Source organism: Giraffa tippelskirchi, chromosome 4 (genome assembly GCF_054371585.1).
Source record: "Giraffa tippelskirchi isolate mGirTip1 chromosome 4, T2T-mGirTip1v1.2.pri, whole genome shotgun sequence".
Taxonomy (NCBI): domain Eukaryota; kingdom Metazoa; phylum Chordata; class Mammalia; order Artiodactyla; family Giraffidae; genus Giraffa; species Giraffa tippelskirchi.
Window position 1 is genome coordinate 1,675,195 of NC_137278.1, and position 27,964 is coordinate 1,703,158.

General features: G+C 60.3%; 1 protein-coding gene across 4 annotated transcripts in view; it reads right to left on the reverse strand.

The window, feature by feature from the left end:
* COL5A1 (collagen type V alpha 1 chain) overlaps window positions 1-27,964 on the reverse strand; it is a 146,045-nt gene that overhangs the window by 20,523 nt on the left and 97,558 nt on the right. For all 4 annotated transcript variants that reach the window (XR_014051680.1, XM_081483835.1, XM_081483834.1 and 1 more), the window contains exons 32-55: window positions 25,824-25,877; window positions 22,442-22,486; window positions 22,261-22,314; window positions 21,227-21,271; window positions 20,714-20,767; window positions 19,671-19,724; window positions 16,800-16,853; window positions 15,939-16,046; window positions 14,181-14,270; window positions 14,033-14,086; window positions 12,713-12,820; window positions 10,493-10,600; window positions 9,495-9,548; window positions 8,188-8,241; window positions 7,984-8,091; window positions 6,893-6,946; window positions 6,689-6,796; window positions 5,031-5,084; window positions 3,199-3,306; window positions 2,695-2,748; window positions 2,359-2,412; window positions 1,574-1,627; window positions 957-1,010; window positions 31-138 (exon numbers count right to left, since the gene is read on the reverse strand). Coding sequence is in view for 3 of the 4 variants with exons in the window: in XM_081483835.1 (XP_081339961.1) it covers window positions 31-138; window positions 957-1,010; window positions 1,574-1,627; window positions 2,359-2,412; window positions 2,695-2,748; window positions 3,199-3,306; window positions 5,031-5,084; window positions 6,689-6,796; window positions 6,893-6,946; window positions 7,984-8,091; window positions 8,188-8,241; window positions 9,495-9,548; window positions 10,493-10,600; window positions 12,713-12,820; window positions 14,033-14,086; window positions 14,181-14,270; window positions 15,939-16,046; window positions 16,800-16,853; window positions 19,671-19,724; window positions 20,714-20,767; window positions 21,227-21,271; window positions 22,261-22,314; window positions 22,442-22,486; window positions 25,824-25,877 (1,692 nt within the window). In the remaining variant the exon portion in view is untranslated. The remainder of the gene's footprint in view (window positions 1-30; window positions 139-956; window positions 1,011-1,573; window positions 1,628-2,358; window positions 2,413-2,694; window positions 2,749-3,198; window positions 3,307-5,030; window positions 5,085-6,688; window positions 6,797-6,892; window positions 6,947-7,983; window positions 8,092-8,187; window positions 8,242-9,494; window positions 9,549-10,492; window positions 10,601-12,712; window positions 12,821-14,032; window positions 14,087-14,180; window positions 14,271-15,938; window positions 16,047-16,799; window positions 16,854-19,670; window positions 19,725-20,713; window positions 20,768-21,226; window positions 21,272-22,260; window positions 22,315-22,441; window positions 22,487-25,823; window positions 25,878-27,964) is intronic.

The following is a 27,964-nucleotide window of genomic DNA, read 5'->3' on the forward strand; positions in this document are numbered from 1 at the left end:
CCCCAAGCCCCCCACCCCGGGGTCACTCACCACCGGGCCGGGGATCCCTCGCAGGCCGTCGGGCCCTGGCTTTCCAGGGGCCCCCTGGGGGCCAATGGGGCCAGTCTTCCCAGGAGGGCCTTCCAAGCCAGCTTCTCCCTGCAGGGAGGACAGAGTGTGGTGCCGACAATTGAGGCTGCGGTCACCCCCGCCCGGAACCACCACTCAGAAACCCCGAGGAGACTTGGCGAGAACCCCGCAGGCCCCGACACCCAGGGGCTGCCACCAACCTTCCTCCCTGTAGAGGCCGCCCAGCCCCATCCTCCACCCATGACGTCCTCAGTCAACTGGGCTCCAGCCGCCCAGCCATCACAGCCACCACAGCGGTTATGGCCAGCTCGGAGCTCACGGTGGACACGGCTGCGTGTCCTGGGCAGACGGGGGCTGGACGAGCTCCACCGTCTCAGTCGACGCCAGGGCACCGCCACTCCAGGAGGAGGCACCCAGGCCCCACCCAGAGCTCCTGGGGAGGGTGACGTCGAGGGCTCTGGGTGCTGGGCTGCACCCTAACCTCACCGCACGGCACCCCACCCTCTCCTCTGCCCCACAGTGGGCGCTGTCACCGTCTCTGCTTTGCAGGTGAGGCAGCCAGGCCCGGCCAGGTCGACGCCAGGCCCGAAGGCACCCAGCATGGGCCTCCCCTCCCCCAGGCTGGCAGGGCACATGACCTGCAGTGCCGGATCAGGGACCCCCAGGCTGGAGGCACAGCCCACCTCCCTCTGCAGAGGACAGGCTCTCCCGCCCAGGTCTGCATGGAGCCTGCCCCTCTGAACCCCTCCAGCCCCTCTCTGAGTGTTCAGCGTCCAGTCCCTCTCCCCTCCAACCCCAAGTGGCCACCATGCCCTAGACACACCCTGGAAGGTCTATGCGAGGTCACGGTCATGGTCACGGCTGCAGCTGGGCTGAAAAGCACCTACCTTGGCTCCTTTCTCCCCCTGCCTGCCTTCGGGGCCTGCGGGGCCAGGCGGACCCTGGAGGGAGCAAGAGGGCAACGCGTGACAATGGGCTCCTAGAAGCTGACAGGGCAGCTGAGTGCGGTGGGGCACAGGCCTGGGCAGGGGCATGGGGCTGCTCTCAGGCCTTTAGAACGAGGCCCGGGGCCTCTGGTTCCAGAAAAGGCCAGCGGGTTGGGCTGGGGGCAGGCTCTCCGATGGCCTCCCCTTCCCTCACACTCAGAGCAGCCGCGGTCACTGCAGCCCCAGCAATGGATGGTTCCACTTGCTGGATGACTCAGTTTGCTTGCTCTGACTTTTCCAAAGGTCTGACCCTGGGGAAATGGGCTTTTTCAGCTTCGTGGGTGTGTTTTTTCTCCCACGACAGCCGTCACTGAAGATGTCTGCGATCGGCTCATCCTGAAAGAAGTGGGGCATCGACCCGGCAGCTCTGAGATCGGATGCCTTGGCAGCAAGCCGAGCAGGGAGTGAGCTTCAAAGAGAAGCCTGTTCCTCCTCCCCAGGGCTGCCCAGGGCCCCAGGGCCCGTGGGGGCCAGGGAGGGGCAGGCTTCGTGCAGGGGCACCCAGCAGCATCACGTACCCTTTTTCCTGGAGGCCCAGATGGGCCTGGCTCACCCGTAGGGCCTGGTGATCCCTGGGATGGGAGAGAGCAAAGTGTTTACAAATCAAGGATGTTAGCCTAAGACCTGGCGGGGCTGGGTGGGTCCGAGGCTAAGAACACGCAGAGTTTTCAGTCAGTCCTCGGCCAGCCCTGAAACTGCCCATCTCATCTTCTGCAGAATCAGCCCTGAGTGGGGGTGGTCCCGGACTGCCCTGCTCTGACCTCAGGCTATGGGGGCCCACCCCTCCTGCGGCTCTGCTGCACCTGGGGAAGGTTCCCAGCAAGCCGGCCGGCACCCCTTCTGCAGAGACGGACCCTGGATTACCGGCCAGGAAGTGGTAGAAGGGCAGACGTCTCTCCAGGGCCCTAAGCCAGTGTCCCTAGGCGGGCTCGAAGCAATGCTTCGGAAACACGACACAAGATGAGAGGCACGTCCAGTGTGAGCTCAGCTCCAGAGGCTCCCACGGCAAAAGCTCTCTGAGGAGCACGTCTGACCCCACCCGGCAGAAACAGGGATCCTGACGATGCTGGGTGGGCGTCTGGGGGCGTCGCAGACACCGGGCTTCGTGTGCGGAGCCGCCGTCGGGCCTGGGGGTGCATTTCCCCTTCTGGGAGGAGGGTCCCCAGCTCACAAGGGTCCTCCGAGGACCCTTGGCTGGGTCACTACTCTAAGCGACTGGGTGAAATGAACAGAGCGAGCCGCAGGGCCTGACGCGTCCCCGAGAAGCTGCGTCAGGGGCCCCAGAGGTCCTGGGTGGACTCACCGTTTGCCCGGGTTCACCGTCGTCTCCTTTGTCGCCAGGGGGACCATCTTGACCCTGAGGGACCAAAAGCAGGTTCCTTCTGCGCCCTGGACACACCCGAGTTCAGGCACCAGGACCCACTGTTCCCTGGTCCAGACCCCGAAACCCAGCTCCACCCAGGGGTGCCCACCCAGGGCGCTCGGAGGGGAAACGCTTTTCCCCGCGTACTCGTCAGAACGGGGGTGAGCGCCGTGCCCCGAGGAGAGGCAGAACAGAAAGAACCGGAAGGGAAAAGACGGGCCTGGATGCGGGTCACGGGCTGTGAGGACCCCCAGCTCTGCACCCTCAAGCACCTACCGCGGGGCCAGGTTCTCCGGGGGGACCGGGATCTCCGGGAAATCCGACGGGGCCCTGAAACAGAGCGAGAGAAGCGTCAGCCACCCTCCCAGAGCGCGCTGGCCTCACGCGGCTGCGTCCACATGGCCGGCCCACGCCTCCTGCCACCCTGGCACCTCGGGGCCCCCAGAGCAGGAGGCTGCCCCTGCCACGGCTGCTCCTGGGGCCACGGCTGACCCTGATCCTGGACCCTGAACTCTAGGACTCACTGCTCTGCAGACCCCCCTGACGCAAAGTGAGGCAGACTGCAGTGGGGCGGGGCGGGCGGCATGGAGCCTGTTCCGTCCAGAAGGCTGCCCGGTCCACGGCCTCCGAGGTGCGCCCCCTCCCAGTCCTCTCCTCCACTGTTCTAGTTCAGGACCCGGGAGGCCACCCCAGACCCGCAGGGGTCAGGCAGCTTCCGCGCCCCCCGGGCCCGGGAATGAGGAGGACCCTGCTGAGAGCCCAGTGTGCCCCGGTACTCACGGGGCTGCCTTTGGGACCGTCGTCTCCAGGAGGGCCCTTGGGCCCAGGGGGTCCGGCGGCACCGGAGGGGCCTGACTCGCCCTTCTCGCCCCTTTCGCCTTTGGGTCCCTGTGGGGAGAGGCGGGGAGCGTGTTCCCAAAGCCAGCCTCGCGGCGGCCCCGGGCACAAAGCTGGCCTGCAGCCTGCACCGCACTGGCACCACGTGGAGTGGGAGACTCTGACCGAGTCCAGACCACAGGCCCCTGGGGGGGTCAGCTGCCTCCAGAGCCCCCGCCCCTGGCAAGTCCCCGCAAGTCCAGCCCCACGGGCACTGCGAGGGGTCTCAGGGCCCCTCTGGCGTCCCGGGCCCTCTGAGGCCGAGGCTCGGCTTCTAGGTGACTAGGGCAGGGCTGCCTCCTGACGAGACAACAGGCGGTGTGGACCTCTAGGGGCTGCAGGCACCCAGGCTGCCCTCCGCACCGGAGCCCTCAGGTGGAGGGAGCCCAGCACACCTGCGCCCACCAGCCGCTCCCTGGGCCAGAGAGCTGCCCCCGGCGGGCCTCGAGAGAGCACGCTCTGACCTGCGGAGGCTTCAACGTCCCAGGTCTGGGCTCACAGGCGACAACATGGGGCCCCGCACTTGTGGAAGCCCGTGACAGAGCCCGGAACACCATGGACAGAGGGGCAGCTCACGCTCAACTGTCCTGGGCGTTCATCACTAACATCAATGTGCACGCACACACATACACATACCCAGTCACACACACACACACATACATGCACAGTCACACACACACACATCCACACTCACACACACATGCACACACATGCACTCACACACACATATACATGCACAGTCACACATACATGCACACACACACGGTCACACACACATGCACGTACGTGCACTCACACACGCACATGCACGCTCACACACGCACACTCACATGCACACACACACACACTCACACACATGGACACACACACACGCACAGTCACACACATACATGCACACACACGGTCACACACATGCGCACACACACTCACACACACACGGTCACACACACGCACATTCACACATATGCACACACACGCACACTCACACACACATACACATGCATGCTCACACACATACACATGCATGCTCACACACACATATGCAGATACACACACATGCACACCCACACGCACACACACAGGCACAGTCACACACACATACATGCAGTCACACATGCACATTCACTCACACACGAGACTCATACACACATGCATGCTCATACACACACATGCATGCTCACACGCACATACACATGCACACTCACTCACGCAAACACACACATGCAGTCACACACATATACATGCACAGGCACACACACACATGCACGCTCATACAAACGCACATACACATGCATGCTCACACACACACAGACTCATACACACACACGCATGCTCACACAGACACACACATGCAGTCACACACACATATACATGCACAATCACACACACTCATCACACACGTACACACGCACACACACACATACATATGCACGCTCATACAGACATACATACACATGCACGCTCACACACACATGCATGCTCTCACACACATACATGCATGCTCATATACACACATACACATGCATGCTCTCACACACACATGCACGCTCATACACACACACACATACACTCACTCCCCACCACACTCCCTCTTTTTTCCAGCAATCCCGTGATGGAAGCACAAGAGGAGACATGACTCCCATTTCATGGATGGGAAAACTGAGGTAGAGTGGGACCCTCCAACCCGGCACCCATCCGCGCCACGCCCCACCCCTCCCCAGAGCCCACTCACTCACCGGGGGGCCCCCTTCACCGGGAAGGCCAGGCTCTCCTGCTTCGCCGGGTTCACCCTAAGGAGGAAACGCAAAGTGACTACAGCAGCGGTGAGCGCAGAGGTCCCAGCGCCAGGCATTCATCAAGTCGTCCCTGACATTGGGCTGGGGTGGGGTGGGGGGACGGGGCTGAGATGGTCACTGTCTTCTTGAGAGCTCCCAGGACTGGAGGAGACACAGGTGAGGAATCCAGGGGCACAGTGGTGACAGTGACACGCAAGCGTGTGACACACGTGGACGGGGCCTGCAGAGAACGTGGGGTGTCAGAGATGGCTCTCCCCAGGAAGGGGTGCTCCTGGGAGTTTCGGAGGACGGTCAGGAGAGGCCAGGTGAGCGGGGGACAGCGGGCGGAGGCGGATGGAGAACAGCACAGCGTCCTGGGTCTGCCGGCTGGAGGGACAGAGCCGGGGGGATGTCGCGGGCAGGAGGGGGACGCGCCCCGTGGCAGGGGGGAGACGCGCCCCGCAGCAGGGGGGAGGACGCAGCTGCCGGCTGGAGGGACAGAGCCGGGGGGATGTCGCGGGCAGGAGGGGGATGCGTCCCGCGGCAGGGGGGAGGACGCGGCTGCCGGCTGGAGGGACAGAGCTGGGGGGATGTCGCGGGCAGGAGGGGGACGCGCCCCGTGGCAGGGGGGAGACGCGCCCCGCAGCAGGGGGGAGGACGCGGCTGCCGGCTGGAGGGACAGAGCCAGGGGGATGCCGCGGGCAGGAGAGGGACACGCCCCGCGGCAGGGGGGAGGACGCGGCCCCCCAGAGGCTGCCCGCCATCCCAGGTGAGCTCAGCAGGCGTGCTCCTCTGTGACTCTCCTATCGTAAATAGGGAGCAGCAATGGGACACTGGTTTCAACTCAATGGCCGGACGTCAGCAGAAAGTTCTGGAATGTGTGCAGGGAATGCAAATGGAAGGGTACGTGTCCACCTCCTTCCTTTTATCCCAAGAAGCTGGGATTGGTGCTTTAAAATAGTGCGAACTTCTGGGCCCAGCTGGAGTCAGACTCTGGTACCGTCTTGCCCACCACACACCCGCGTGTAAGGCATGTACACACGTGTGCACACACATACACCCACTGTGCTTAGGCATCATCTCCAGGGCCTGCTGCATGCACGTGTGTAAGGCATGTACACACGTGTGCATGCACACACACCCAGTGTGCTCAAGGTCATCTCCAGGGCCTGTCGCACACACACGTGTAAGGCATATACACACGTGTGCACGCACATACACCCACTGTGCTCAGGCATCATCTCCAGGGCCGAGGCCCCGGCATGAACCAGATCAGATGACGAGGACCCGGGGCTGTGAGCTGACAGGACTTGAGGGAAACGGGAGCTGAGAAGGGAGCAACTGCACACGTCAAGGACAGACAACCACGGCTGTCGGAGCCAATCTCGGAGCAGCGGCGGCCTTTGCTGGGGGTCGTGTTGTGCAGAAATCCCGCACAGGCTGCCCTGGGTGGAGGGCGGGGCTCCCAGATCCACCGCACAGTCTTCCAGGTTTGGCGATGTGTGTGGCAGGGACAGCCCAGCAGTGCACCTGCATGCCTCCACATGCACAGTGGACACACACGCACACACGCTCACACACACACTCACACACCAGGACAGTCACGGGGCGTGAGTCACCTTCTCTCCCACGGCTCCGGGATTGCCTATTCCGCCGGGGGGTCCTTGTGGCCCGTCCGCACCTGGAGCTCCAGAGGGTCCTCGGGGGCCAGGGGGACCTGGCGGGCCCTGGAGGAGGGGAGTCGTTGAGCCCAGAGGAAAGGCAGGCCTCCCCCCAAACCTCAGCTCTGCCGTGGCCCGCACACCGTGAGCGGCCCCACTCACCATCTGACCCACGTCGCCCGTCTCCCCCTTCTCTCCGGGAGGTCCCGGCAGACCCTGAGAACAGGAGGTCGTCAGACACTCGGTCAGTGGGCACGGCTCCAGCGACCCCCCCAACCTCCGCTGCCTCCCAGCTGAGCGCCCCAAAAGCCTTAGTGATGTGCACTTCAGCTACGCATGAGGACAGCTCTGAGATCCCCGTCTCAGAACTAGCCCGAGGAGAGAATCAGAGAAGTGGGCAAGGATTTATGGACAAGGTGCTTATTGCGAGTGTCCCATAAAACAATAAACCTAATGAGCCACCAGCAGGGAGCTGCCGGAATCAATTATGTCACCACCATATGCTGGGACACAAGGCAATGACTAAGAGTCATGTTTTCTAAAATAAATAAAAAGTGACATGTTCAAAGAATATTTAATGGCATTTGACGTGACTTGTAATATAACAGGAAGCGGGAAAGCCTGGTCCGAATGTTCTATACATGCAGAACGACTCAAGACTTTGTGAAAACCAAAATGTGTGTGTGTGTGTGTGTGTGTGTGTGTATTTGCGCACGGGCGTTTAGAAAGTGTGCGCCGCCATGCACTCAGGACCCATTCTGGTTCTCTTTTCTAACAATCTATCGGGAGTTTCCAACATTTCTACAATGAGCAGGAAACAAACGTCACGGGCTGAGAGAAGCGAACGTGGGAGTGTCTGGATTTCTGCGAATTCATAGCTCCTCAGGTGTGTGGAGGAGGCCCTGCAGCTCTCCTGAGTAGCCTCATTTTTAAAAATTTATTTTGGACTATAGTTGCTTTGCAACGTCACGTTAGGTTCGACTGTACAGCAAAGTGAGTCAGCTCTATGCATACACACACCCTCTCTTTTTTTGACTTACTTCCCGTTGAGGTCATACAGAGCTTTGAGCAGGGTCCCCTGAGCTAGGCAGTAGGTTCTCGTTAGTTACCTGTTTTACACACCCTATGGAGGGTGTGTGTACGCCAGGAGGGAGGGAGCAGGAGGGGAGGGCAGGGGAAGGGGTGTGAGGGCGGGGGAGGCACAGCACAGAGGCGGGGAGTCAACCCAGCCATGGTGCCAGCTCTGATGTTACCTGCAGCCCCACAGGGCCCGGGGGCCCGGGGAAACCTCTCGGACCTTCGTCGCCTTTCTGCCCAAACAGGCCCTGCTGGCCGCGAGGTCCTGGCTCGCCATCAGCTCCCTGCGGGGAGATGGATGAGCGTGCTGAGGACCAGAACTGGACCACATCAGCCCGAGGGGTCGGCTTCTCCGAGGGCCATTAGCCGCGGATACTCACGGAGGGGCCTGGCTGTCCGATGGGGCCTTGAGGTCCTGTAGGCCCTGGGGGACCCTGTGGGGAAGAGACAGAGGGGGTAGCCTCCTGAGTCGCCGCTGAGGCCGCTGGAAGCGGGGCCCGGCAGCCCAGGTCATCCGGGCCCTGCCCACGTGGGGCCCACCCCGGCCAGGCTGCGGCTCCGGAAGGCGAGAGGCCCGGGGTCCAGCCCTGAGCGTGTACGGTTGGGGGCGGTGGGGCGTCCGTGCTGATGGTGCCAGAGGGCCCTGTGCACCCCCTCAGCCCCCATCACACACCCGCGACACGGGCCGCGGAGACCCCGTTCAGAAATGAGACCTGAGGTCAGGGGGCTCACGCATGGCTGACCGAGGGCCTGACCTCGAGGGCCACGCCTGGTGCCTGACGCCGCCCCCAGGGCACCCCCAAGTGCATGCCACTGCGGGCACAGGGAGCGTGGGGGAGAGGCCGCGCTGTGCAGGAGCCTGCCCCGCCCCGGCCAGCAGGGACACGGTCACACCTGGGTCACAGCCACACCTGGGTCACACACAGCTCCCTGCCCGCCCGGGGCCACACACGCTGGTGAAGACGCCCGCAGCGCAGGCCTCCCCCCACAGCCCCCGGGAGAAGCCGCAGCCACGTGACAGTGCTTGTGCAAAAACGCACTATTTCTCAGTAGAATTTTCTTTTTTTGGGGAAAATTAAGAGGCATTTAGTCAGGGTGCTGCCGCTGCTGGAATATCCCACAGCCCTCGGCGCTGGGGGGCGGTGACTGTGTCCGTGGAACCAAAAACCTCGAGGACAAAAACGCTCCGTTTGGCTTATTTCACAAAACCTGTGAGGGCTTCCTGTTCATGTGGTAATAAGGGATTCACTTACAGACGTGTGTTACAAACATACATACACGTCTAACACATACCTGTGCACGCACACATATGTGTGCACAGGCGCGAACACAAGATTTCAACAGGGGTTCCCATCAGTTATGGGTGTGAACGTTGTTATCCCGTTGCTGGTGAGGAGCCACTCAGTCATGCCTGACTCTCTGCAACCGCATGGGCTGTAGCCCAGCAGGCTGCTCCGCCCATGGGATTCTCCAGGCAAGGCGACTGGAGTGGGTACCTGTTCCCTCCTCCAGGGGGTCTTCCCGACCCAAACCTGTGGCTCCTGCTGCGTGTCCTGCATCGCAGGCGGATTCTTTACCGCTGAGCTATCAGGGAAGCCCTGTTACCTGGTAAGGTCGGTTAATGTCAGTGAGGACAGCGCGCCAGGCCAAGCACGTGGCCCCGCCCAAGGCCCACATGGCCGCTTACCTGTTCACCTTTGTCTCCCTTGCTCCCCTTCTGTCCCGGCTCCCCAATCTCTCCCTGTGGGAAAATGGGAAAGACCCGTCAGACGGTCCAGTGACCGCTTGCACATTCTCTGCTCCCCGCAATTAATTTTTCCCAGAGAGTAAGAACCATCTCCTCTCCAGGCGGACCTCTAACTCTCCTAAGATGAAACATTTCCATATATTAATTTGATTTCCTCTTTAATAAGAGAGCTGGAAGAGATAAGACCTTGATTTTACGCTTTGTCGGATTGTAGTAGATTTGAAAGTGTGGCAAAAATCATAATGGAAATATTTACTTTGTCAAATCAGATGACAGGACAGGGTAATAAAGACAACTCAATTACTATGCCTCCAGAACTATTAAAACCCCTCAGTGCTTCTGCTATGCCAGGCTGTCTCCCACCCCGAGAGGCCAGGCATCAACCCTGCAGAGGTGATAAAGTCGGAAATGTCACCGAAGAGTTCTCACAAACGGGAAGCTAAGCCGGAGAGCTGAATTCCTCTGATTTCATTAAATGGAGGAGACAATGCTACAGTAACAGCATCTGATAATAAAGCATATCCCTAATGAAAGGGGGCCTTGATGATTCAAGTGGAGACATTTAAAAATAGATACTGAGTAAAACCTCATTAAACTAGGCTCCACAGATTTGGAATCTGAACTGATTTAGAGCACTTCTCCTCGCCCTGGCTGCTGCAGCAAATGTCTTTGACGACATCAGAACTGCACGGGCTGCGTCCCCTGGAGCATGTCAGAGATCTCATTCATTACCGCTGTCTGGGAGCTGTTCCAAACCACCCGCTGACGCCAAAAACACTGGCTGGGCAGCACAGGGGCCCTCTGTCACAGAGCCCCTACAGCGCCTGTGTCCCTTGGTTTAAAATGACCCCTGTCCAGCTCTGACCTGCAGACACCGGCCAACTTGGGCCATGCAGGGTCCCAAGACGGGGGCGGGGGCTTCTCCAGATTCTTCTTACCTTGTCTCCGTCTTCTCCAGGGGTGCCCACAGGGCCAGCGGGACCGGGAAGCCCCACGGGACCCTGGAGACCATCTCGGCCAGCTGGGCCTTGTGGACCTTTCTCGCCCTGGAGAGGAGAGGAGATCACTGTTCAAAGGCAGCTTCATCATGGGAACACCCTGCCAGCAGCTCATCCCCTGGCGAGAGGCCCACAGGTGGGAAGCGGTCGGTTCCTGGGGAGGGACCATCCCCCAGGTCCTCATGGATCCGCCAGACGCGCCAGGGGCGGCTCCGAGTCCAGTCCGGTATCACTGTTCCCCGTGCACCACCGTGGTTAACCCTCGCGCATCCTGGGAAGGGCTATTCTTTCACAGATGGGGAACGGAGGCTCGTTCGTAAGCAGTGGAGCCGGGATTCAAACAAGGGCAACCCGATTCCCGGGTCTATGTGCGGGATCGCCCAAGCCAGTGGCCAGGGGGTCTGAGCTCCGGCTTCGGCCAACTTGCTCACTCTCCCAATTTTCTACAAATACCACCCCTCACGCCCCCCGAGCAGGGGCACGAGCACCGGCACACTCGCACGCACGCACACACTCACACACACCCACCTTCCTCTCCTCACAGGTTCGGTTCGCTTTCCCAACCGCCCCCTCGGTCATCCCAAGCGATCCTCGCTGAGCTCGCGCTCTACTTTACCAGCCACGTGCTACCCCGTGAGCGGCTGGCACCTTCTCACCCAAACCGGGATCCCCACCTCCCGACAGAACCAGGAATGGAAACAGGAGGGGACGCGGACGGGAAAGTGAGCGGGTCTCACGGTCACTGTCGGGTCTCGCCGTGCCCGCACCCCCTCCTGGCACCCTCTTCCCTGTCCCGCTGCACGTTCATGCCCTGCTCCTTGACTGAGATCCCCCGTGAAGGCTCTTCCTCAGTTAAGCCAGAACACACCCAGGCAGACCGTGGCTCGGGTGGAACCTTCCTGCCGACACGACGCCTGACCTTTGCGTGGCCTTTTCTCCTCAGGCGGCTGTGCTGGGAACGCGACCGGCTTTTCACGGACGGTGCAACCCTGGGAGGTTTCTGCTCAAGCCCCGACTCTCTTGAAACAACGAGCCCAGGCCGTGTCCGCCCGGGTCTGTGCCGGCTCTACCCGCACTGAGTGCCCGAGGCGTGGGGCTCGGGCAGAATCCAGGGGCGTCTGCGTCCTGCGGGCCTCGGGGGATGGGCCAGACGCCTCGGAACTGCCGACAACACGCTGGACAGGTCAGCCAGGCCCCCACATGTCCAGCACAGTTCCCTGGCGGACTTCGTGGCCGGGAAGGCAACCTGGGCCCTCTTTCTACCCCTGAGCCATGGGAAACCCACGAGGAAAACCGCCCTCACTAACAGAAATCAATGCTCGCAGGTGTCCTGACTCAACGGGACATCATCCAGGGAGCCTCTCCCCCTGGAACTCAGACTTCTGGGTGACACTCGGAATTTGGAAAGGAGCTTTGAGCTGGAATCCGTCTCCATGGTTGACTGAATGTGAGGGCAGGTGGGCATTTGCAAAATCATGAGGCACACGTCAAATGTGGCTGGGGTGAGGGTTCATCTGGGCAGGAAGGGGCGTTTGGGGAGACGCTAGGGGAGAGGGGCTGGCGGTCAGCTTCCCAGGGCACGTCTGTCTACACAGGAAGGGTCTCTAACCCCTTCATAAAGGCCGAGACTCCAGACCGGCCCCCGCCCCGAGCTCTCACAAAGCCTCCGGGCGGGGCCAACACACCCGGGGTCATCAGGTGTGAACCGTCGGCTGTCGGGGGTATGGGAAGGGGTTGCTTATCTTCCCATCAGGTCACCTGTCCCTCTTCGCCACACCTGCCCCCAGACCAACACAGCAAGACCATCCCAAACATCCACCTTCCCCTACACTGACCAGCCGTGGGCCCAGGCCGGGGTGGGGGCCCATCCTCTTGGGGCCACGTTTGGACAGAGTCTCCACGTGCCCCCACCCCCGGCCCTGGCCTGCATGTCCCTGGGCACAGATGCACAGGCGTGACCAGTGAGCCTGGCCTGGACACTCCCTGAGCACCCCTCTGGCTCAGACCACTCTGGGGAAGCATCTGGCCACCCTTGGACCTCAAGCGTGACAGCCGGGCATACATTGCGAACTTCACCACCCACCGCTTCCCACAGACCCCAGGAAAACGCCCAGGAGGGCAGCACACGGCAGGGACCAGCTCCTCGGGGGCAGTACTTACAGGAGTGCCTTTCTCCCCAGCCGGCCCGGGCGGCCCCTGGGGCCCGGGTCTCCCTGGAATTCCGATGGGCCCGGCAGCACCGGCCGGACCTCTCTCCCCTGGAGATCCCTGGAGGATGCAAGAAAGTGGTTCATTTCAAAGGCTCTCCAACTGCGTGGGTACGACTTCCTAAAGCCCCACCGCATCATACCATGCAGCCCCTCACTCCAGAGCCCGCCATAGCTCCCCAGGGCCCCGAGTGAGCACAAATTATCGAGTCTAGCGTTTGAGGCTGCTTCTGACCCCCTCCCATAATTCCAAGTCCCGCAGAGCGTTTGAGGACACCTCCTCCGTAAGGGGCCCAGAGGGGCCTCTTCTGGGACCCTGGCACCTACTTGGCCCTGTGGGCTCCGCCTGCCCCCGGGGTACTCACTGGCCGCCCGGCTCCTCCACGCTGTCGGTTTTATGGGGGAGGCTCTGGCCCCGGGCCAGGACTGACAGGTGGGCACCTGGACTAGTTCCAGGGGTTCAGCACTGAGTGACCCTGGTTCCCCGGGAGGCACCCTGTTCCTGACCTTTATCAGAAGGAAGACGACTTTTCACCTCACTTCCACCTGACTTCCCCATCGTCTCCCTCAAATGGCCCCTAACTCGGGGGGCGGGTGTCATTCATGGTCCACCCTCAAACCCAGCCAGGGGCCGGGGCTGCTCCTGAAGCCCCCCACCTGAGCAGATGAGTGGGTGCTGTTGGATAGGCCCCGTTTTTAGGGGGAAGTGAAGCAGATGTCACTTTGCCATAAAGAGTCAGACAAGAGCGGGGGTGCGTGGGCACAGCCTCACGTGGCCCCTGAATCCCCCAGATGGCAGCCCAGAGTCTCGAAGGTCTGAATCTTTAGGCCTCGTGTAGCTGAATCTCACAGCTGGGAGGGACCGCTTAAGGAAACAGACAGCACAGCTCTGGGGGACGGGCCTTGGGCGTGCGGATGGCCCGGCTCGAGGCCCTGGAGCTGCGTGTGCCTGCCCAGGCTGCTCCAGGCCTGGACCCGCGCTGAGCACCTCCACGGGCTCGGGGGGCCCACTCAGGCCTCGTCCACACTCCCGGCCCTCCAAGTTCCCTCATTCAGCATGGCCCCTCCCCGGGCCTTCGTCACAAGCTGGCAGCTCAGGCATGCTGGCCCCATCCATCCCAAGTCCACCTCCTCCACCACAGCCTTCCCAGGACCCCCGGGGACCACCAGGGCCGGTGTGTGTGCTCCCCGGCCCTCGGGACACCTGCTCTCCTGCAGAGCAGGCTTGGAGGGAGAGGGTGGCAGAGGCTTTGTGCTGGACTGGCACACTCACCGCGGGGCCTGGCGGGCCGGGGGGGCCTTCACTGCCTTTCAGTCCAAGCGCCCCCTGCAAAGCAGCAAGGTGTGAGCAGGGCACCGTGGGGAGAAGCCTCCCTGGGCGGGGGACATCCAACCCAACCCCCGGCAGACCCGTCACGCACCACTGGACCAGGAAGTCCTCGATCTCCAGGGAAGCCTCGCAGCCCGGGGGGACCGTCTTTCCCAGGAATGCCAGCGGGGCCTGGGTCACCCTGGAATCGGAGCCACAGGTCAGTTTCGAGCGATGCCCACGGCCGAGGTGGACGGGGAGCTGGGCGGGGCCTGGTCTTCTAGACCCACTCGGGACCTGGGCTAGAGGGGGGCTTCCTGCGGTCATGGCTTTCACAGGAACCTCTGGGTCTTGACTTGATTCACTGGTTGACGGGTCTGGGCGCTGGAGCACGGCCCAAGCTCACACCTGGGAGCCTGCGCGGCCAGCTGGCCCCGCGTGTGGTGTGGGCACCGAGTCTGTCTGGGACTCCAGTCACGATCTGTGGAGTCTTGCTCCCCACCACATCCTTTGGGGCTACAGCGACCCAAGCAGGGGCTGAAGGTCCTCACGCCTGTCTTTCCCATGTATCCGGGGATCCTCGAAAAACTGGCTCAGGTGAAGAACTCCACGGCCAAAGCACTGGAAGTTTTGCCCAAAATGGACTTGCCGCTCAAGACACTTGTCTCAAGCCTGAACCACGTTTTCTGAAAGGATTCTCTGACCAGTACCTTCCCTGAAGTTCACTAAGGCTGTGACGTCTTCCAGGACTTTCTCTGGGGTCCAACATGGGAGCGTAGGGGCGTCCTTTCCAAACTCAGCCAGCTCTCTTTATTGCTGAATGGCTGTCTCAACTGTTATACACACACACATACATACAAGCACACACACACACATACACAAGCACGTATATATGTGCTCCATCATATATGCCTGCGTACGTACATACGTGTGTGTGACCGCTTCACTCTTTGACTACTCTTCAAGTTTACTTTCCTGTATGTGGTCGTGCAAAGCGCTGGAGAACTTATCTTTCCTGAGTCCCTCACTGAAAAGCTGAAAGGGGAGGGCTGTTTGTTTTTACGCAAAAACACAGGAAGTTACGACCACCAGCTTGGGGCACCCAGTCTGGGGATGGATTTTTTTAGTATTTATTCTTTCACTGATGCTTTCAAATTGTGGTGCTGGAGAGGACTCTTGAGAGTCTCTTGGACTGCAAGGAGATCAAACGGGTCAATCCTAAAGGAAATCAACTCTGAATATTCACTGGAAGGACTGATACTAAAGCTGAAACTGCAATACTTTGGCCTGATGCAAAGAACCGACTCATTGGAAAAGACCCTGATGCTGGGAAAGATTGAAGGCAAAAGGAGAAGGGGGTGGCAGAGGATGAGATGGTTAGATGGCATCACCAATTCAATGGACACGAGTTTGAGCACATTTCGAGAGCTGGTGGAGGACAGGAAAGGCTGGCGCGCTGCAGTCCATGGGGTCGCGAGGAGTCGGACACGACCTAGCGACTGAACGACAACTTCCACGTCTTAAAGGGGAGAGTTTTTTAAAGGGTCGCTTTCCGCTAACTTCCGTCTAGACACATGACGTGTCAGAGTTCTGTCCGTTTCTGGGAATGGGTGGGCGGCCACTCCGGGTGCCCTGGGGAAGAGGGGGTCTGCAGCCCCCATCATCTCTGTCCGGGCAGCTGATCAGCTCAGGCCCTCCTTCAAAGTGAGCAGAGAGGAGCTGAGTCCCTGGTCTGAGCAGGCGCATTGGCATGAAGAGCAGCTGCTTGAGAATCACCCATTCATCAGAGAAAAGCAACAGAAAGACACAGACCAAGGGCCGAAACCATCCCCAGGAAAGTCCGCCTGGGACGCAGGTCCCAGCCACTCACCTTTGCCCCTTCTTTCCCGGCCAGGCCCGGGAGCCCCTGCTCCCCGGGGGGGCCCGGGGGCCCAGGGTGGCCGCGCTCGCCCAGGGGGCCAGTCTCTCCGGTGGGGCCCTGCAGGGAAGAAGCGTGTCAGCCAGGAGACACGTTCCGGGGACACGCAAGAAAGTCACCTTCTCTTCCTCAAACTAAGGACAGCCTGGCTGCAGAGGCGAAGGGCCACTGCAAGCCCACCAGACCGCCACCTTCCTCTGAAGGTCTCCTGGTAACAACCCAGAAAGATCAAAGTGCAGCAGCTGCTGCCCGGCCCTCCCTGTGGTCCTGCGTGTCGTCTCCGCGGAAGCCGGCAGGGCCTGGGCCTCAGGGGCGAACCCCCGTGAGGGGAAGTGCGGGGGCGCACCCTCGTTTCCCGGGTCAGTATCTGATTTACCTCCACATCAGGTGTGGACTTTCTGGGGAGCAAGGTGACTGCGCCCTGATCTGCGGCCCTGAGCCTGCAAGCCCATTCTTGCACAGATCCAAGGTCAGAACGGCAGCCCCGGGCATTGGATCCGGGGCGGGGAGTCAGGCTGCGTGGACACCAAGGGCGGGGCTGCCCAGAGGGTGGAAGCGGGACTCCGCGAGCCTGCCTGGTCTGCCCACGGGGCTGGCAGCCGGCTCTGCCCGCTCAGTCCGCGTCACGCGATCACTCCCCCTCCCTGCACCTGCTCTGCCGCCCCTCTGAACAGGCATTCCAGGCCTTGTGACGCCCCCCGGGCTGCGCCCGCGCCCTGAGGGTGCGGGGACCTTCCGCCCCGAGCGTGACCGTCTCTCCCGAGCGGTGGGGACCCGGGATGACCAGAGATGCCAGTGGGGGCTGTGTCTCACCTGAGGGCCGACCACACCCGGGGGGCCTGGAGGGCCGGTCTTGCCTTGGAAACCCTGCAAAGAGAGAGTCAGCCCGCTGAGACGGCTGAAGCGGCCGACAGGTCACCCCCAGCCCCCACCCCACCCCACAACAGTGGACGTCCCAGACCTCATTCAAAAGGGCCATTTCTCTTGCTCCACTTTGCACAAATTTAGGAAGGTCAGGAAACCAGAGAGGTTAGTTTCACTAGCCATTTCCATCACCCTGATGAGAAATAGACTCTATAACCGTTAATCTTTCTCACATCACTAAGCGTCCATTTTCTGAGCAGACTTGGTGTCACAGCCACTGGAAACCAGACTCGGGAGCCACCTCTGGGCTGTCTCTCATTAGTGACTTTGTGGGGACTGCCCTGCTGGTGTTGCCAAGGCCTCTGGGGCAGGATAAGCGGTTTTATACTGCACTGATTGAAATCTGGACGCAGCGGGGACCTGCCGCTTCCACAGTGCGGCAGCTGGGAGGTATTCTTAGCTCGACTCAACAGGAATCGCTCATTTCTTGTCCGCACGCTGGCACGGACCCGGCCGCCTGTCTCTTCTGCACACGCTGTCCTCCAGAGGCGAAGCTGACGGCAGAGCACCGCGGGTTTAATTTCCAGCACATCCATGGAGCTCGGCACGTGCAGACAAGATGCCATCTGCAGGTGCCACGTGACGCTGGGGGAGATGTGCAGACGCTATGCCCAGGAGGCTTTCAGTGGAAACTCTACAGCAGCCAGACAGGGAAGTGGCTCATTTAAGGCCACAGCAAGAGCCACAGGGCTGACGGGCAAGCGCCTCTGACCACCACACGACGGCCAGTGAGCGTGCAGCTGACGGACACTTGACGTTCAGCCGCTGGGCCGTGCAGACCCAGAGCAGAGGCAGCTTCAGGCAGAGTCTGGGAGGGCTCCGTCTTTAGGCCCAGCCGAGCCGCACGCGCCGGACTGACGTGGCCACGGCTGAAGCAGCGCTCCCCGTAGGCGGCCATTGTGTGCTAGTCATGTCCGACTCTTGGTGACCCCGTGGACTGTAGCCCACCAGTCTCCTCTGTCCATGGAATTTTCCAGAAAGAGTACTGGAGTGGGTAGCCATTTCCTACTCCAGAGGATCTTCCCGATCCAGGGATCGAACCTGCATCTCTTGTGCCTCCTGCCTCGGCAGGCAGATGCTTTACCACCGAGCCAGCTGTGAAGTCCCCATACTACACCTGGTCTTAGCTGAAAGGCCAGCAGCCTTTACAGGGAGGGTCAGAAACAAGGCACGCTGGACAGATTGAAAGCATCTCCCCTGCTCGCGGGCTTGGGCAACAGCGCCCACGTGGCGGTAAGGACGGCCTGCCGTGTGGTCCGCTGGGGGCACACCCACGCCGGCTGAGGCCGGGGCCCATCCCCAGCCCCTTGTGACCAGCGAGCTCTGGGCTTGCGTTTAGGAGACACCACGACCTCTCGAGTTTCCAGCTCTCTACAGAAAGCACAGGTCGACACCACAAGGGGGACCTTTCTGGAGGGCGTCTGGACTGGCCCTGGAGGACGTGACACCCCAGGCAGGTCCAGATGCAGGTGCCCCTGAGTCTCTGGGGGCAGCCAGGCGTGGCAGGGGGAGCCGGGAAGAACCTGTCCTACTTTCCCAGCAAAACAAGCGGCTTAATTACCCTGCCAGCCTCTTCCCAGAACAAGGCAGAGGGGAGCGCACACCGTGAGATGAAAAGCCTCCGTCAAGCCTCCTCAGGAAAGCAATAGAGAAAAAGCTACGAAGCGGGGGGTGTTTTAATTTTTCTCCATAAACAAAAGAGCAAAGTAAACTCTGTTTATCGGCCACTGAGCACCAGGCAGAACACCAGGGAGGTACATTTAGAGGATGCTTCATTACCACGAGCCAAAAAGGGACAAAGGGATGCTTTTAAGTGGCACCAAGAACGTATTAAGTGTGCTGTTAAAGATCACACTTCACGAGGGGACGGTTCCTCCCGGAGGGTCCATCAGAGATCTCTAACCACGAGGACGCCGGACGCAGACACAAGGGGGCCTTCCCGTGGGCCACCGTCCACCACTATAGCGACCAGGAGGTCAGCAGGCGCTGTGAACCCCAAGTGTGCAGAGCGGGGAGGCCCAAGCTCACAGCTGTGCCCACGCCCTTCCCAGGGACAGGCCGGAGCGGGGGACACAGCATGAAGCTCGGTTGAATCCCCCATGGCTCCTGGGACCAGGAAGTGATCCCAATGCCTTTTTTAGAAGTAAAAAACATGGGTGTCCATTAAGTCCAGCTGTCGAAGACTGTCGTGGGCACTGCTACAGGTCAGGGCAAGGCCAAGGTGAGCCTGTGACAGCAGAGATGCTGGCCCTGAGCACAGCCAAGGGCCCAAACTCCAACGCGACCGGCCACCTGTCCCCCTTCCTGAAAAGGGGACTTGGGAGGAGCCGTCTGGCTCCCTGCTGTCCCCTGAGGCCAGAAGGGCCAGGACAGACATAAAGTAACCAGACAAGCTGGACACAGAGGACCTTCCCGAGGAGGGTCCAGTTCAGACGCATGTGGCGTGTGCTGGGCCGCGCTCCGGCCCTCCCGGAGGAGGCGGAGGCCGCTCCTCTGGTTTTGCTGGTGTCACGATGGTGTCACGTGTGACCTTGGGCCAGGCCGGCCAGGATGGCTTGAGGCCAACACCCGCCCTCGCACACAGAGGCCAAGGGGCTGCTTGGAGGCGGTGGAGCTCCCTCCAGACAGGCCACATCCCGTGGCCACAGGAGCCAGCCGGCCCTCGGGGGGCTTCCCGAGGCTGAACCTCAGTCCTGCCCGAGCCGACCAGCAGCGAAGGCTGGGCGCGGCGCCCGCATCCCCGGCGCTGTCCACACTCACCGTCTCGCCTCTCTGTCCAGGGTGTCCTGGGAGCCCGTCCTTGCCTGGAGGCCCCTGCAGAAAGCAAAGGAAGGAAGCTTCATCTTGTTCCGAGATGCACACACATCTTCAGGGCTTTGTGCCACTCCAGGAGGCAAAAGCTACCGTTTCATTTCCAAGGTGATGACGGCAAAGTCACAGTGACAAGCACTGCTGGGAGCCCGGGGTCTGGGTACTGCCCCCTTGAACCCTCACAAGCACCCTGAGGGTCCCTGCCATCGCCCACAGGGAGATGCCAAGGCATCAGCAGCCCCCTGAGGCCCGGCCGCCGGAGGCACTGGGCCCAGGTCCGTGCGGCGCAGAGGTCGAGCTCCTTCCTAACCCCCGTGCCCACACGAGTCCCGATAGGCAGCACCTCCCACGATGAGGGGCTTATCCTTCTCAGAGGAAATACATTGTTATCTGCTGCAAGCTGAGATGTGCCCCCCCCCCCCAGAAAACACAGGCGGAGGTCCCAACCCCCGGCAGCTGCAACCCTGGCCTCACTTGGGGACAGGGTCTCTGCAGACGGGATCAGGTCGAGGGGAGGCCTGGCTGGGTTAGGCTGGGCCCTCATCCAGGGACCAGCGGGTAGAGACAGAGAACGTGAGACAGAGGGAGAGAGAGGAGAAGGCCAGGCACAGATGCAGGCGGAGGGGGGTGAGGGTCCACAAGCCCAGGGGGGCCGGGGGCTGGGAGAGGCTTCGGGGGCAGAAACCGGACCCCGAGCCCAGGAGTTCAGGCTCTGGCCTCCAGACGGGGAGAGAACACATTTCTGTGGTTTTGAGGGACGGGGTTTGTGGCCATTTGTGGTGGCAGCGCTACCACCCTGACTCACGGCCGACTGGACACTCGTGATGGTCTGATGACAGAGAGGTCCACGCGCCCCACAGCTGCCCCTCCAGCCAGAGCTCCTGGGCCGGCCTCCCTCCCCCGAGCCCGCTGCCTGGAGGCCGGAGCCCTGGGAAGGACCAGCGTCTCTGGGAAACCCTGGGCCGGCCCCACAGGGAAAATGCGGTACTCACCGGGGGACCCTTTGGTCCAGGGAACCCCGTGGGTCCTTGGGGTCCGTTGGGTCCCTGGGGACAGACAACAGCCGGTATGAGGACAGACATTTCCCCAGCTCTGCAACCCCAGCATCGGATCTCTGAGCACAGACGCGATTACCCCTGCTCCCCACGACTTTTGAAAAACTCTTTCCAGCCCTGCCCTCCCCGATGCGAAAAGGAAGTCCAGTCACACAAGAAGGCCCCCCGGGGCAGCGAGGGGCCCAGGACTGCGTTTCCTGACATCTCAGCCACCCCCCACTCCAAGCCCCAAGGCCAGGGCCAGGGGGATGGGGTCGCCACCTCCAACCACAGTAGACTTTACTCCAGGGGAAGGCCACCCCCGAGCCACCTCTGGATTTTAGGAACCACCCTCCTTCACCAGGGTAGAAGGCCGGCCATGCTCTGCCCCGCCCACCCAGGAAGACATGCTGGCAGGCAGCTCTCCTGCAGACACTCCCGGGCTGTTACTGGATGCATCCAGGTGCTTACCCGTTCACCTGGAGGGCCGGCCGGGCCATCGCCTCCAGAGTTGCCCTGGGAAGGGAAGGAAAGAGCAAGAAAAGCTTATTATTATTATTTCTGTCATTACTATTTTTGATGAAAAGACTGGCCCATGACGTCATCACAGGTGCAGAATCACCTAGCGGCCCTGTGTCCTCTGGAGTCACCCCACCGGATTCTCTGTACAGAGCAGAGCGCGTGAGCCTCGGGTGGTCCCTCGGCTCTGTACACATGCCTGGCACTGAGCCGGCCTTGCTGGGGCTGAGACCCTCCCAGGAGAACGCGCTGCTGCTCTGGGACAAAGGCCAGGCTCCCACCAGGGGGTGTGGCCAAAACGAGAAGACAGGACACAGGCTCTGTCCCAGGGCCCACCCAACACCAGGCAACAGCTGAGCGTGAAGTCAGCCTCCTGGCAGCGTGACTGGGCCCAGAGCTCGTCACGGAGGGACTCGGGTAGCCCCCGGGCCAGCTCTTCCCCTGCCTGGCTCTCTGGCCAGCTCTCTGCCTGGCTCGCCACCTCGGCCAGCTGCGGGCCCATCTCCTTAGCAGCAAAGCTCACTGGAATCACGGCCTGCACAGGGCAGGACAGGACGGGCCTGCTGCCTGGCCGAGGTCTGCTTCATGCCGATTGGAGGAGTTGGTGTCAAGGCCCCAGGGTGAGAGAAGAGGCCTTAGAGGCGGGCCTGGGCTCTCGCAGCGGCAGAAAGAACTTTCTTTAGAATCTCAGCAAGATGTCTCTTCCAAAGCCCTCTCGGAGAAGAGAAATAGGGCTTCCCCATCAGAGCTGGTGGGCACTGGTCCAAAGCCGGGCTGGGCCTCGCCTCCACACTGCGGGGGCCCCAGGTGGCCTCTGTGATTCGACCTCACCTAACTCAACCAGCTCCTTCCTAAATACCCCCAAGAAACCTTCTTTCATTCTTTTAGTTTTTGCGGTGGAGAAGGCCGTGGGGCCCCCTCTGTGAGGGTGGACAGCATTGAGAACCGGGGTCAGGCGGGGGCCGCCGAGGAGACCGCACACGCACCTTGGGGCCAGGCTTCCCGGTGATGCCTCGCGGGCCTCTCTCGCCGCGCGGGCCCTGCACAGACGGAAGAGAAGACAGGTGGGCCCCCACGCCGAGTGCGCGACGCCTTCATCCCCGCTCCCACCAGGCAGCCGCCCCACCACCGCGCCCAGTCTGGAGGCCGCCCTCCGCCCAGGGTTACCGTCGGGCCTCGCTGCCCCCGTGGTCCCGGCTTCCCAGGGGTGCCCTGCAATCAGAGGAGAAGGGTGTCGGTCAGTCACGTGGCACGCCTGCCACTGCCTGGGTGACGGGGAGACCGCTGGAAGTCAGGCTGGAAAGGCCCACCCCCTTATCTCGGCTTTAAAGGGAGATGTGTCAGGGTGGCAGGACGCACCGCCCGGGCAACGCACACGGCTTCTCGCGTCTGCACGAGGCCCTTCTGAAACCCTGGCTCCCTCTGCCGCCCGAGGGATGCTTACCTTGCTTCTCTGGTTTCCTCCCCTCAAAACATCCACTCCCCCCCTTCCCCCACCTCCAAGCTTCCCTCTCCATCTCTTGCAGCAGTGAGGTGGGGGGGAATCATTATTACGAGAGGAGAAAGTCAACCCCTTTCATACATAATTTACTTCCGCTACAGTTAAGGATATTAGCCATTAAATTTTCAACAGGCTCTGCAGACAAACAAACTTGCAATTTAATATATAAATCATAATCCAAGAGTCATTTGCTTCTCTTCTAATAGAATTTAGACTCCTTCTCTCTGCTGTTGTTTTGCATTTTCCAAACCACGGAAAACAAATGCACTGCAATTTTTTTTCCCCAAAGCAAAGACATAATAGCTGTAAGTGCAGTTTACCTACAGTGTGTGCAAGTAATGGATTGATCAAGGCCCTACATCTCCACTGCTTCTCCATTCATTTTCTGGAATTTTTTTTCCCCTGGTTTCTAACGACAAAGCCCAAGATGGATCTGCGTTGCTAAGGGCCACCTGATACATTTCCTCTCACCATCTTTCACTCATTTGCTGCCAGAATCAAAACTGCTTTCCAGAGCCTCCCGTCTTGAAAGGAATTTAATAAAACCACTTATGATGATGAGGTAATTACGATGCTTTTAAACAATGCACGCTGGCCTCGCTGCTTTCATTAGGCAGCGGTATCTCTTGGCTTCAAATAAATATTTGCCAACGAAAATTAATGAAACATCTGCTTTCTTCAACCAATGGGCTCCCGCCAGCGAGACACCGTGGCCCACCCCTGGGTGACTTCCTGGCATCTGTGGGGGAGTCCAGCTGGCACGTCAGCTCATGCCAAGCCTTCATCCAACAGCATGACCTGGATCACGGTTCTGATCTTGCAGCCTGACCAGCTCTCGGTTCCAACCTAAACAGACTGCCCCAGCCTTGGCCACGGAGTCCGTTGCCCTCCCAGGCGGCAACAGGCTTCCCAGGTTTCTGCGTAAATGAAGCCAGAGTCTGCATCCCGGTGACAGAGGCCGCTGGAAAGAAGACGCCCCACCCATGGCCTCCTCAGCTAATCTCCCATGAGCGCCTGTCCACGTGGCCTTGGGGCCATCTCAGAACTGGCCTTGCTAGAGTTGAGATGCCCTAAGCTGGCGATGGAAGCTTCTGGTTGCTGGTGGCGTTGCTAAGGGGCTGGCTCTTCCCAAGCCGGTCTGGCGGGGACCCCGCCTTGGCCCGGGGTGCAGGCCAGTGACAGGAACAAGCCATCAGTTGGTCACGTGACAGCCAGCTATACATGGAACTCCCAGGCAGTGGTCCACCGACCCTGCCAGCCCCTCCGGAGAGGCCAGGATGAGGCGGATGGATGAACACCCACCGGCTCTCAGGCACACGGGGGCACATGCGTGTCAGCACACACGCCACCTGTCATGTCCAGTATCCCAGCCCCAGAAGCATCTGTGTGACGACCTGCATAAATCCCGAAGTAGACGGTTTCCTTGAGGTGTCCAGGCTTCAGGCCCTGGGAACCAAGTTGGACTCTCAGACCAGGAGCGAGTCCCCGGTCCTGGCCCCTCTGCTTTCCAGCCACCCATTTTCAGTGATGACCTCGGTGACCCGCACGCCGATGCCCTGGAACAACGGCCTGTGGTGGCCAGGGGCATCCAGGCACCTGCCCGGCCTTCTCAGCTCGGGGGTGGAGCAGCTGAGGAGTGGGAGAGGGGAGCAGGGCTTGGGGCAAAGTGCCAGCCCCAGGACCATGGCCAGGCCTCCGCCGTGTCCCCAGCCTGGGTCCTCCATGCAAAGGGGCGGTGGTCACATCACGGGCCCGTTAGCCGTCGTGACCCCTCCTGGGGATTCTCTCGGCAACGTGGTGTGGAAGGCCCTGTTCTCCAGCACCGGGGCTGCCTGCTCTGTGGCTCCGAGGTTCCTCTGCTTTTACAGACCCTGGACTACTTTCCGTGAGTGACAGCCTTTCTCCAAGATGCTGGTCAGACTGTCCCCACCAGGAAGAACGGGACAGATAGGTAGGTAGGTAGGTGGGTGATAGACACACAGGCGGATGTAACTACAGATACAGACACGGACATGAAACAGACACGGTATAGACAGAAATACTCAGGTGCGTAAACAAGGACACAAAACAGACATGATATAAACATTCAGATACAGACGGACGTGTAGGCACATCTAGATTCCGATACACACAAACAGATCATGGTCTCCCTGTGGCAGGCTGATGACTTGCACTCAGAAAGCCCCGTTTTCTCTTTCCTGAATCTGGCAAACACGTCCATTTACATGGATTTTCGATGGCTTTAGGTCTTCCCCCCCATGCTTTCAAGAGATTGAACTGTGTCAGCTCAAAGACAGTAACGGTAGTTGGAGTGAGCACTCAGCGGGGGCAGCCCGTCCATCTGGACAGGGAGGACCAGCCCAGGCCTGCTTTGCACACCCCACATCCCTGTGGACAAGGCCGCTCAGAGTCCAAAGGCCCAAGAGGACCTTTCGATCCCGTTCAGCCGGGAGCAGTGCTCCGGCTGCCTTGTGTGACGCCCCTAAGCCGATTTCAGGGCGGTTCCCGCTGGAGGGCCTGGGCTGGTGAGGCTGGGGGGACGGCCCCCAGTCTGGGCCCTCGGATCACCCTCACCCTCGATGACAGCGGAGGGAAGCCAGGCCCGCTGCTCCCTGGAGGGTGTCCAGTGACGGCGGCAGCCCGGGAAGAGGAGGGGGCCGCGCCTGGACCCTGGACGAGGGACGCAGTGGGACGCCAGCACAGGGCAAGGGCCTTTCCCCGCCTTTTAAAGCAAGTCGCTTGGGCTGCAAGAGAGAAGTCTGGGTTTCGCCAGTGACCCGAGAGCTGCTGCGATCGCGGCGACTGTGAGAAAGCGCTGTGTCCTCCACACGCCTCCCTCTCTGGCCAGCGGCCTGATCTACCGCACCCCCGCCTGGCTCAGCGTCCCGACAGTCACCAGCGTTTAGTGTAAAGACTTAAGGTCAGTTGTTCTGGAAAGCAGTTCTGGCAGCAAAGTGGGTGAGAAATAAACAGGGTGTGCCGGAGAACAGACTTGCTGAACACCAAGGCAGTGGAACAAACTGCCTGGGCAGAAGCGACGGTCCTTACCCTGCCGCCCTTTTCTCCGTTGGCACCAGGAAATCCAGGAAATCCAATAGAACCCTAGAAGAGAGTTCACGAGGGAAGAGGCATGAGAGACTGACCAGGGACAAGCTGTGTGCCCGTGCCAGCCGGAGGGCGAGCCTGCCGGGGTTCTCAGCCCCGGACCAGACTGCCCCCACCACCACTCGCCACCCAGCCACCCACCCGTCTACGCACCATCCATCCATCCATCCATCCATCCATCACCCCTCCACCACCCGCCCAGCCATCCACCATCCATCCACCCATCTAGCCACCCACCATCCATTCACCATCCACCCATCTACCCACCTACCATCCATCCACCACCTATCCATCATCCACCATCCATCCATCACCCCTCCACCACCCGCCCAGCCATCCATCCACCTATCCACCTATCTACCCACCATCCATCCATCTACCCACCTACCATCCATCCACCATCTATCCATCATCCACCATCCATCCATCACCCCTCCACCACCCGCCCAGCCATCCATCCACCTATCCACCTATCTACCCACCATCCACCCATCTACCCACCTACCATCCATCCACCATCCATCCATCCATCCATCATCCACCATCCATCCACCCATCTACCCACGCACCATCCACCCACCATCCATCCACCCACCATCCATCCACCCACCATCCATCCACCCACCATCCACCATCCATCCACCCATCTACCCACCTACCATCCATCCACCATCTATCCATCATCCACCATCCATCCATCACCCCTCCACCACCCGCCCAGCCATCCATCCACCTATCCACCTATCTACCCACCATCCATCCATCTACCCACCTACCATCCATCCACCATCTATCCATCATCCACCATCCATCCATCACCCCTCCACCACCCGCCCAGCCATCCATCCACCTATCCACCTATCTACCCACCATCCATCCATCTACCCACCTACCATCCATCCACCATCTATCCATCATCCACCATCCATCCATCACCCCTCCACCACCCGCCCAGCCATCCATCCACCTATCCACCTATCTACCCACCATCCATCCATCTACCCACCTACCATCCATCCACCATCTATCCATCACCCACCATCCATCCATCACCCCTCCACCACCCGCCCAGCCATCCATCCACCTATCCACCTATCTACCCACCGTCCATCCATCTACCCACCTACCATCCATCCACCATCCATCCACCCATCTACCCACCATCCATCCATCCACCATCCATCCATCCATCCATCATCCACCATCCATCCACCCATCTACCCACGCACCATCCACCCACCATCCATCCATGCATCCATCACCCCTTCACCACCCGCCCATCCATCCACCATCCATCCACCCATCTACCCACCATCCATCCATCCACCATCCATCCATCCATCCATCATCCACCATCCATCCACCCATCTACCCACGCACCATCCACCCACGCACCATCCACCCACCATCCACCATCCATCCACCCATCTACCCACCTACCATCCATCCACCATCTATCCATCATCCACCATCCATCCATCCACCCATCTACCCACCCATCCATCCACCACTCGCCACCCAGACACCCACCCATCTACCTACCATCTATCCATCCATCCCTCCACCATCCATCCATCCATCCATCCACCATCCATCCAGCCATCCATCCATCCACCCATCTACCCACCTAACCACCCACCATCCATCCATCCATCCCACCAATCATCCATCATCCATCCATCCAACCACCCACTCACCCACCCACCGTCCATCCATCCATCTCACCATCCAGCAAACCACCCATCCACCTACCCACCTGCCACCCACCAACTCAGTATTTCCTGAGCATCTCACAGACTCCAAATCTAAAAATCAGAACTGAATCTTAACCATGCCTCCCCTTCCTCCCTCTTTCCACACCCTCCTCTCACACACCCATGTCTGCAAAACACTGGTGTTTCGGGAGAAAAGAGCATGTACCACCAAGATTCGCTGGGGGTGATGTGTGAATCTCACATTTGTGACATTTGTTTTTTGCGCCTTGTTGTCATGTTTTATCTCCTCAGAACACCTCTAAATAAAGCATGGCAGCTTATACAGTCAAAAATGAATACAAATTTATGCACCAACCATGGCTTCGCACG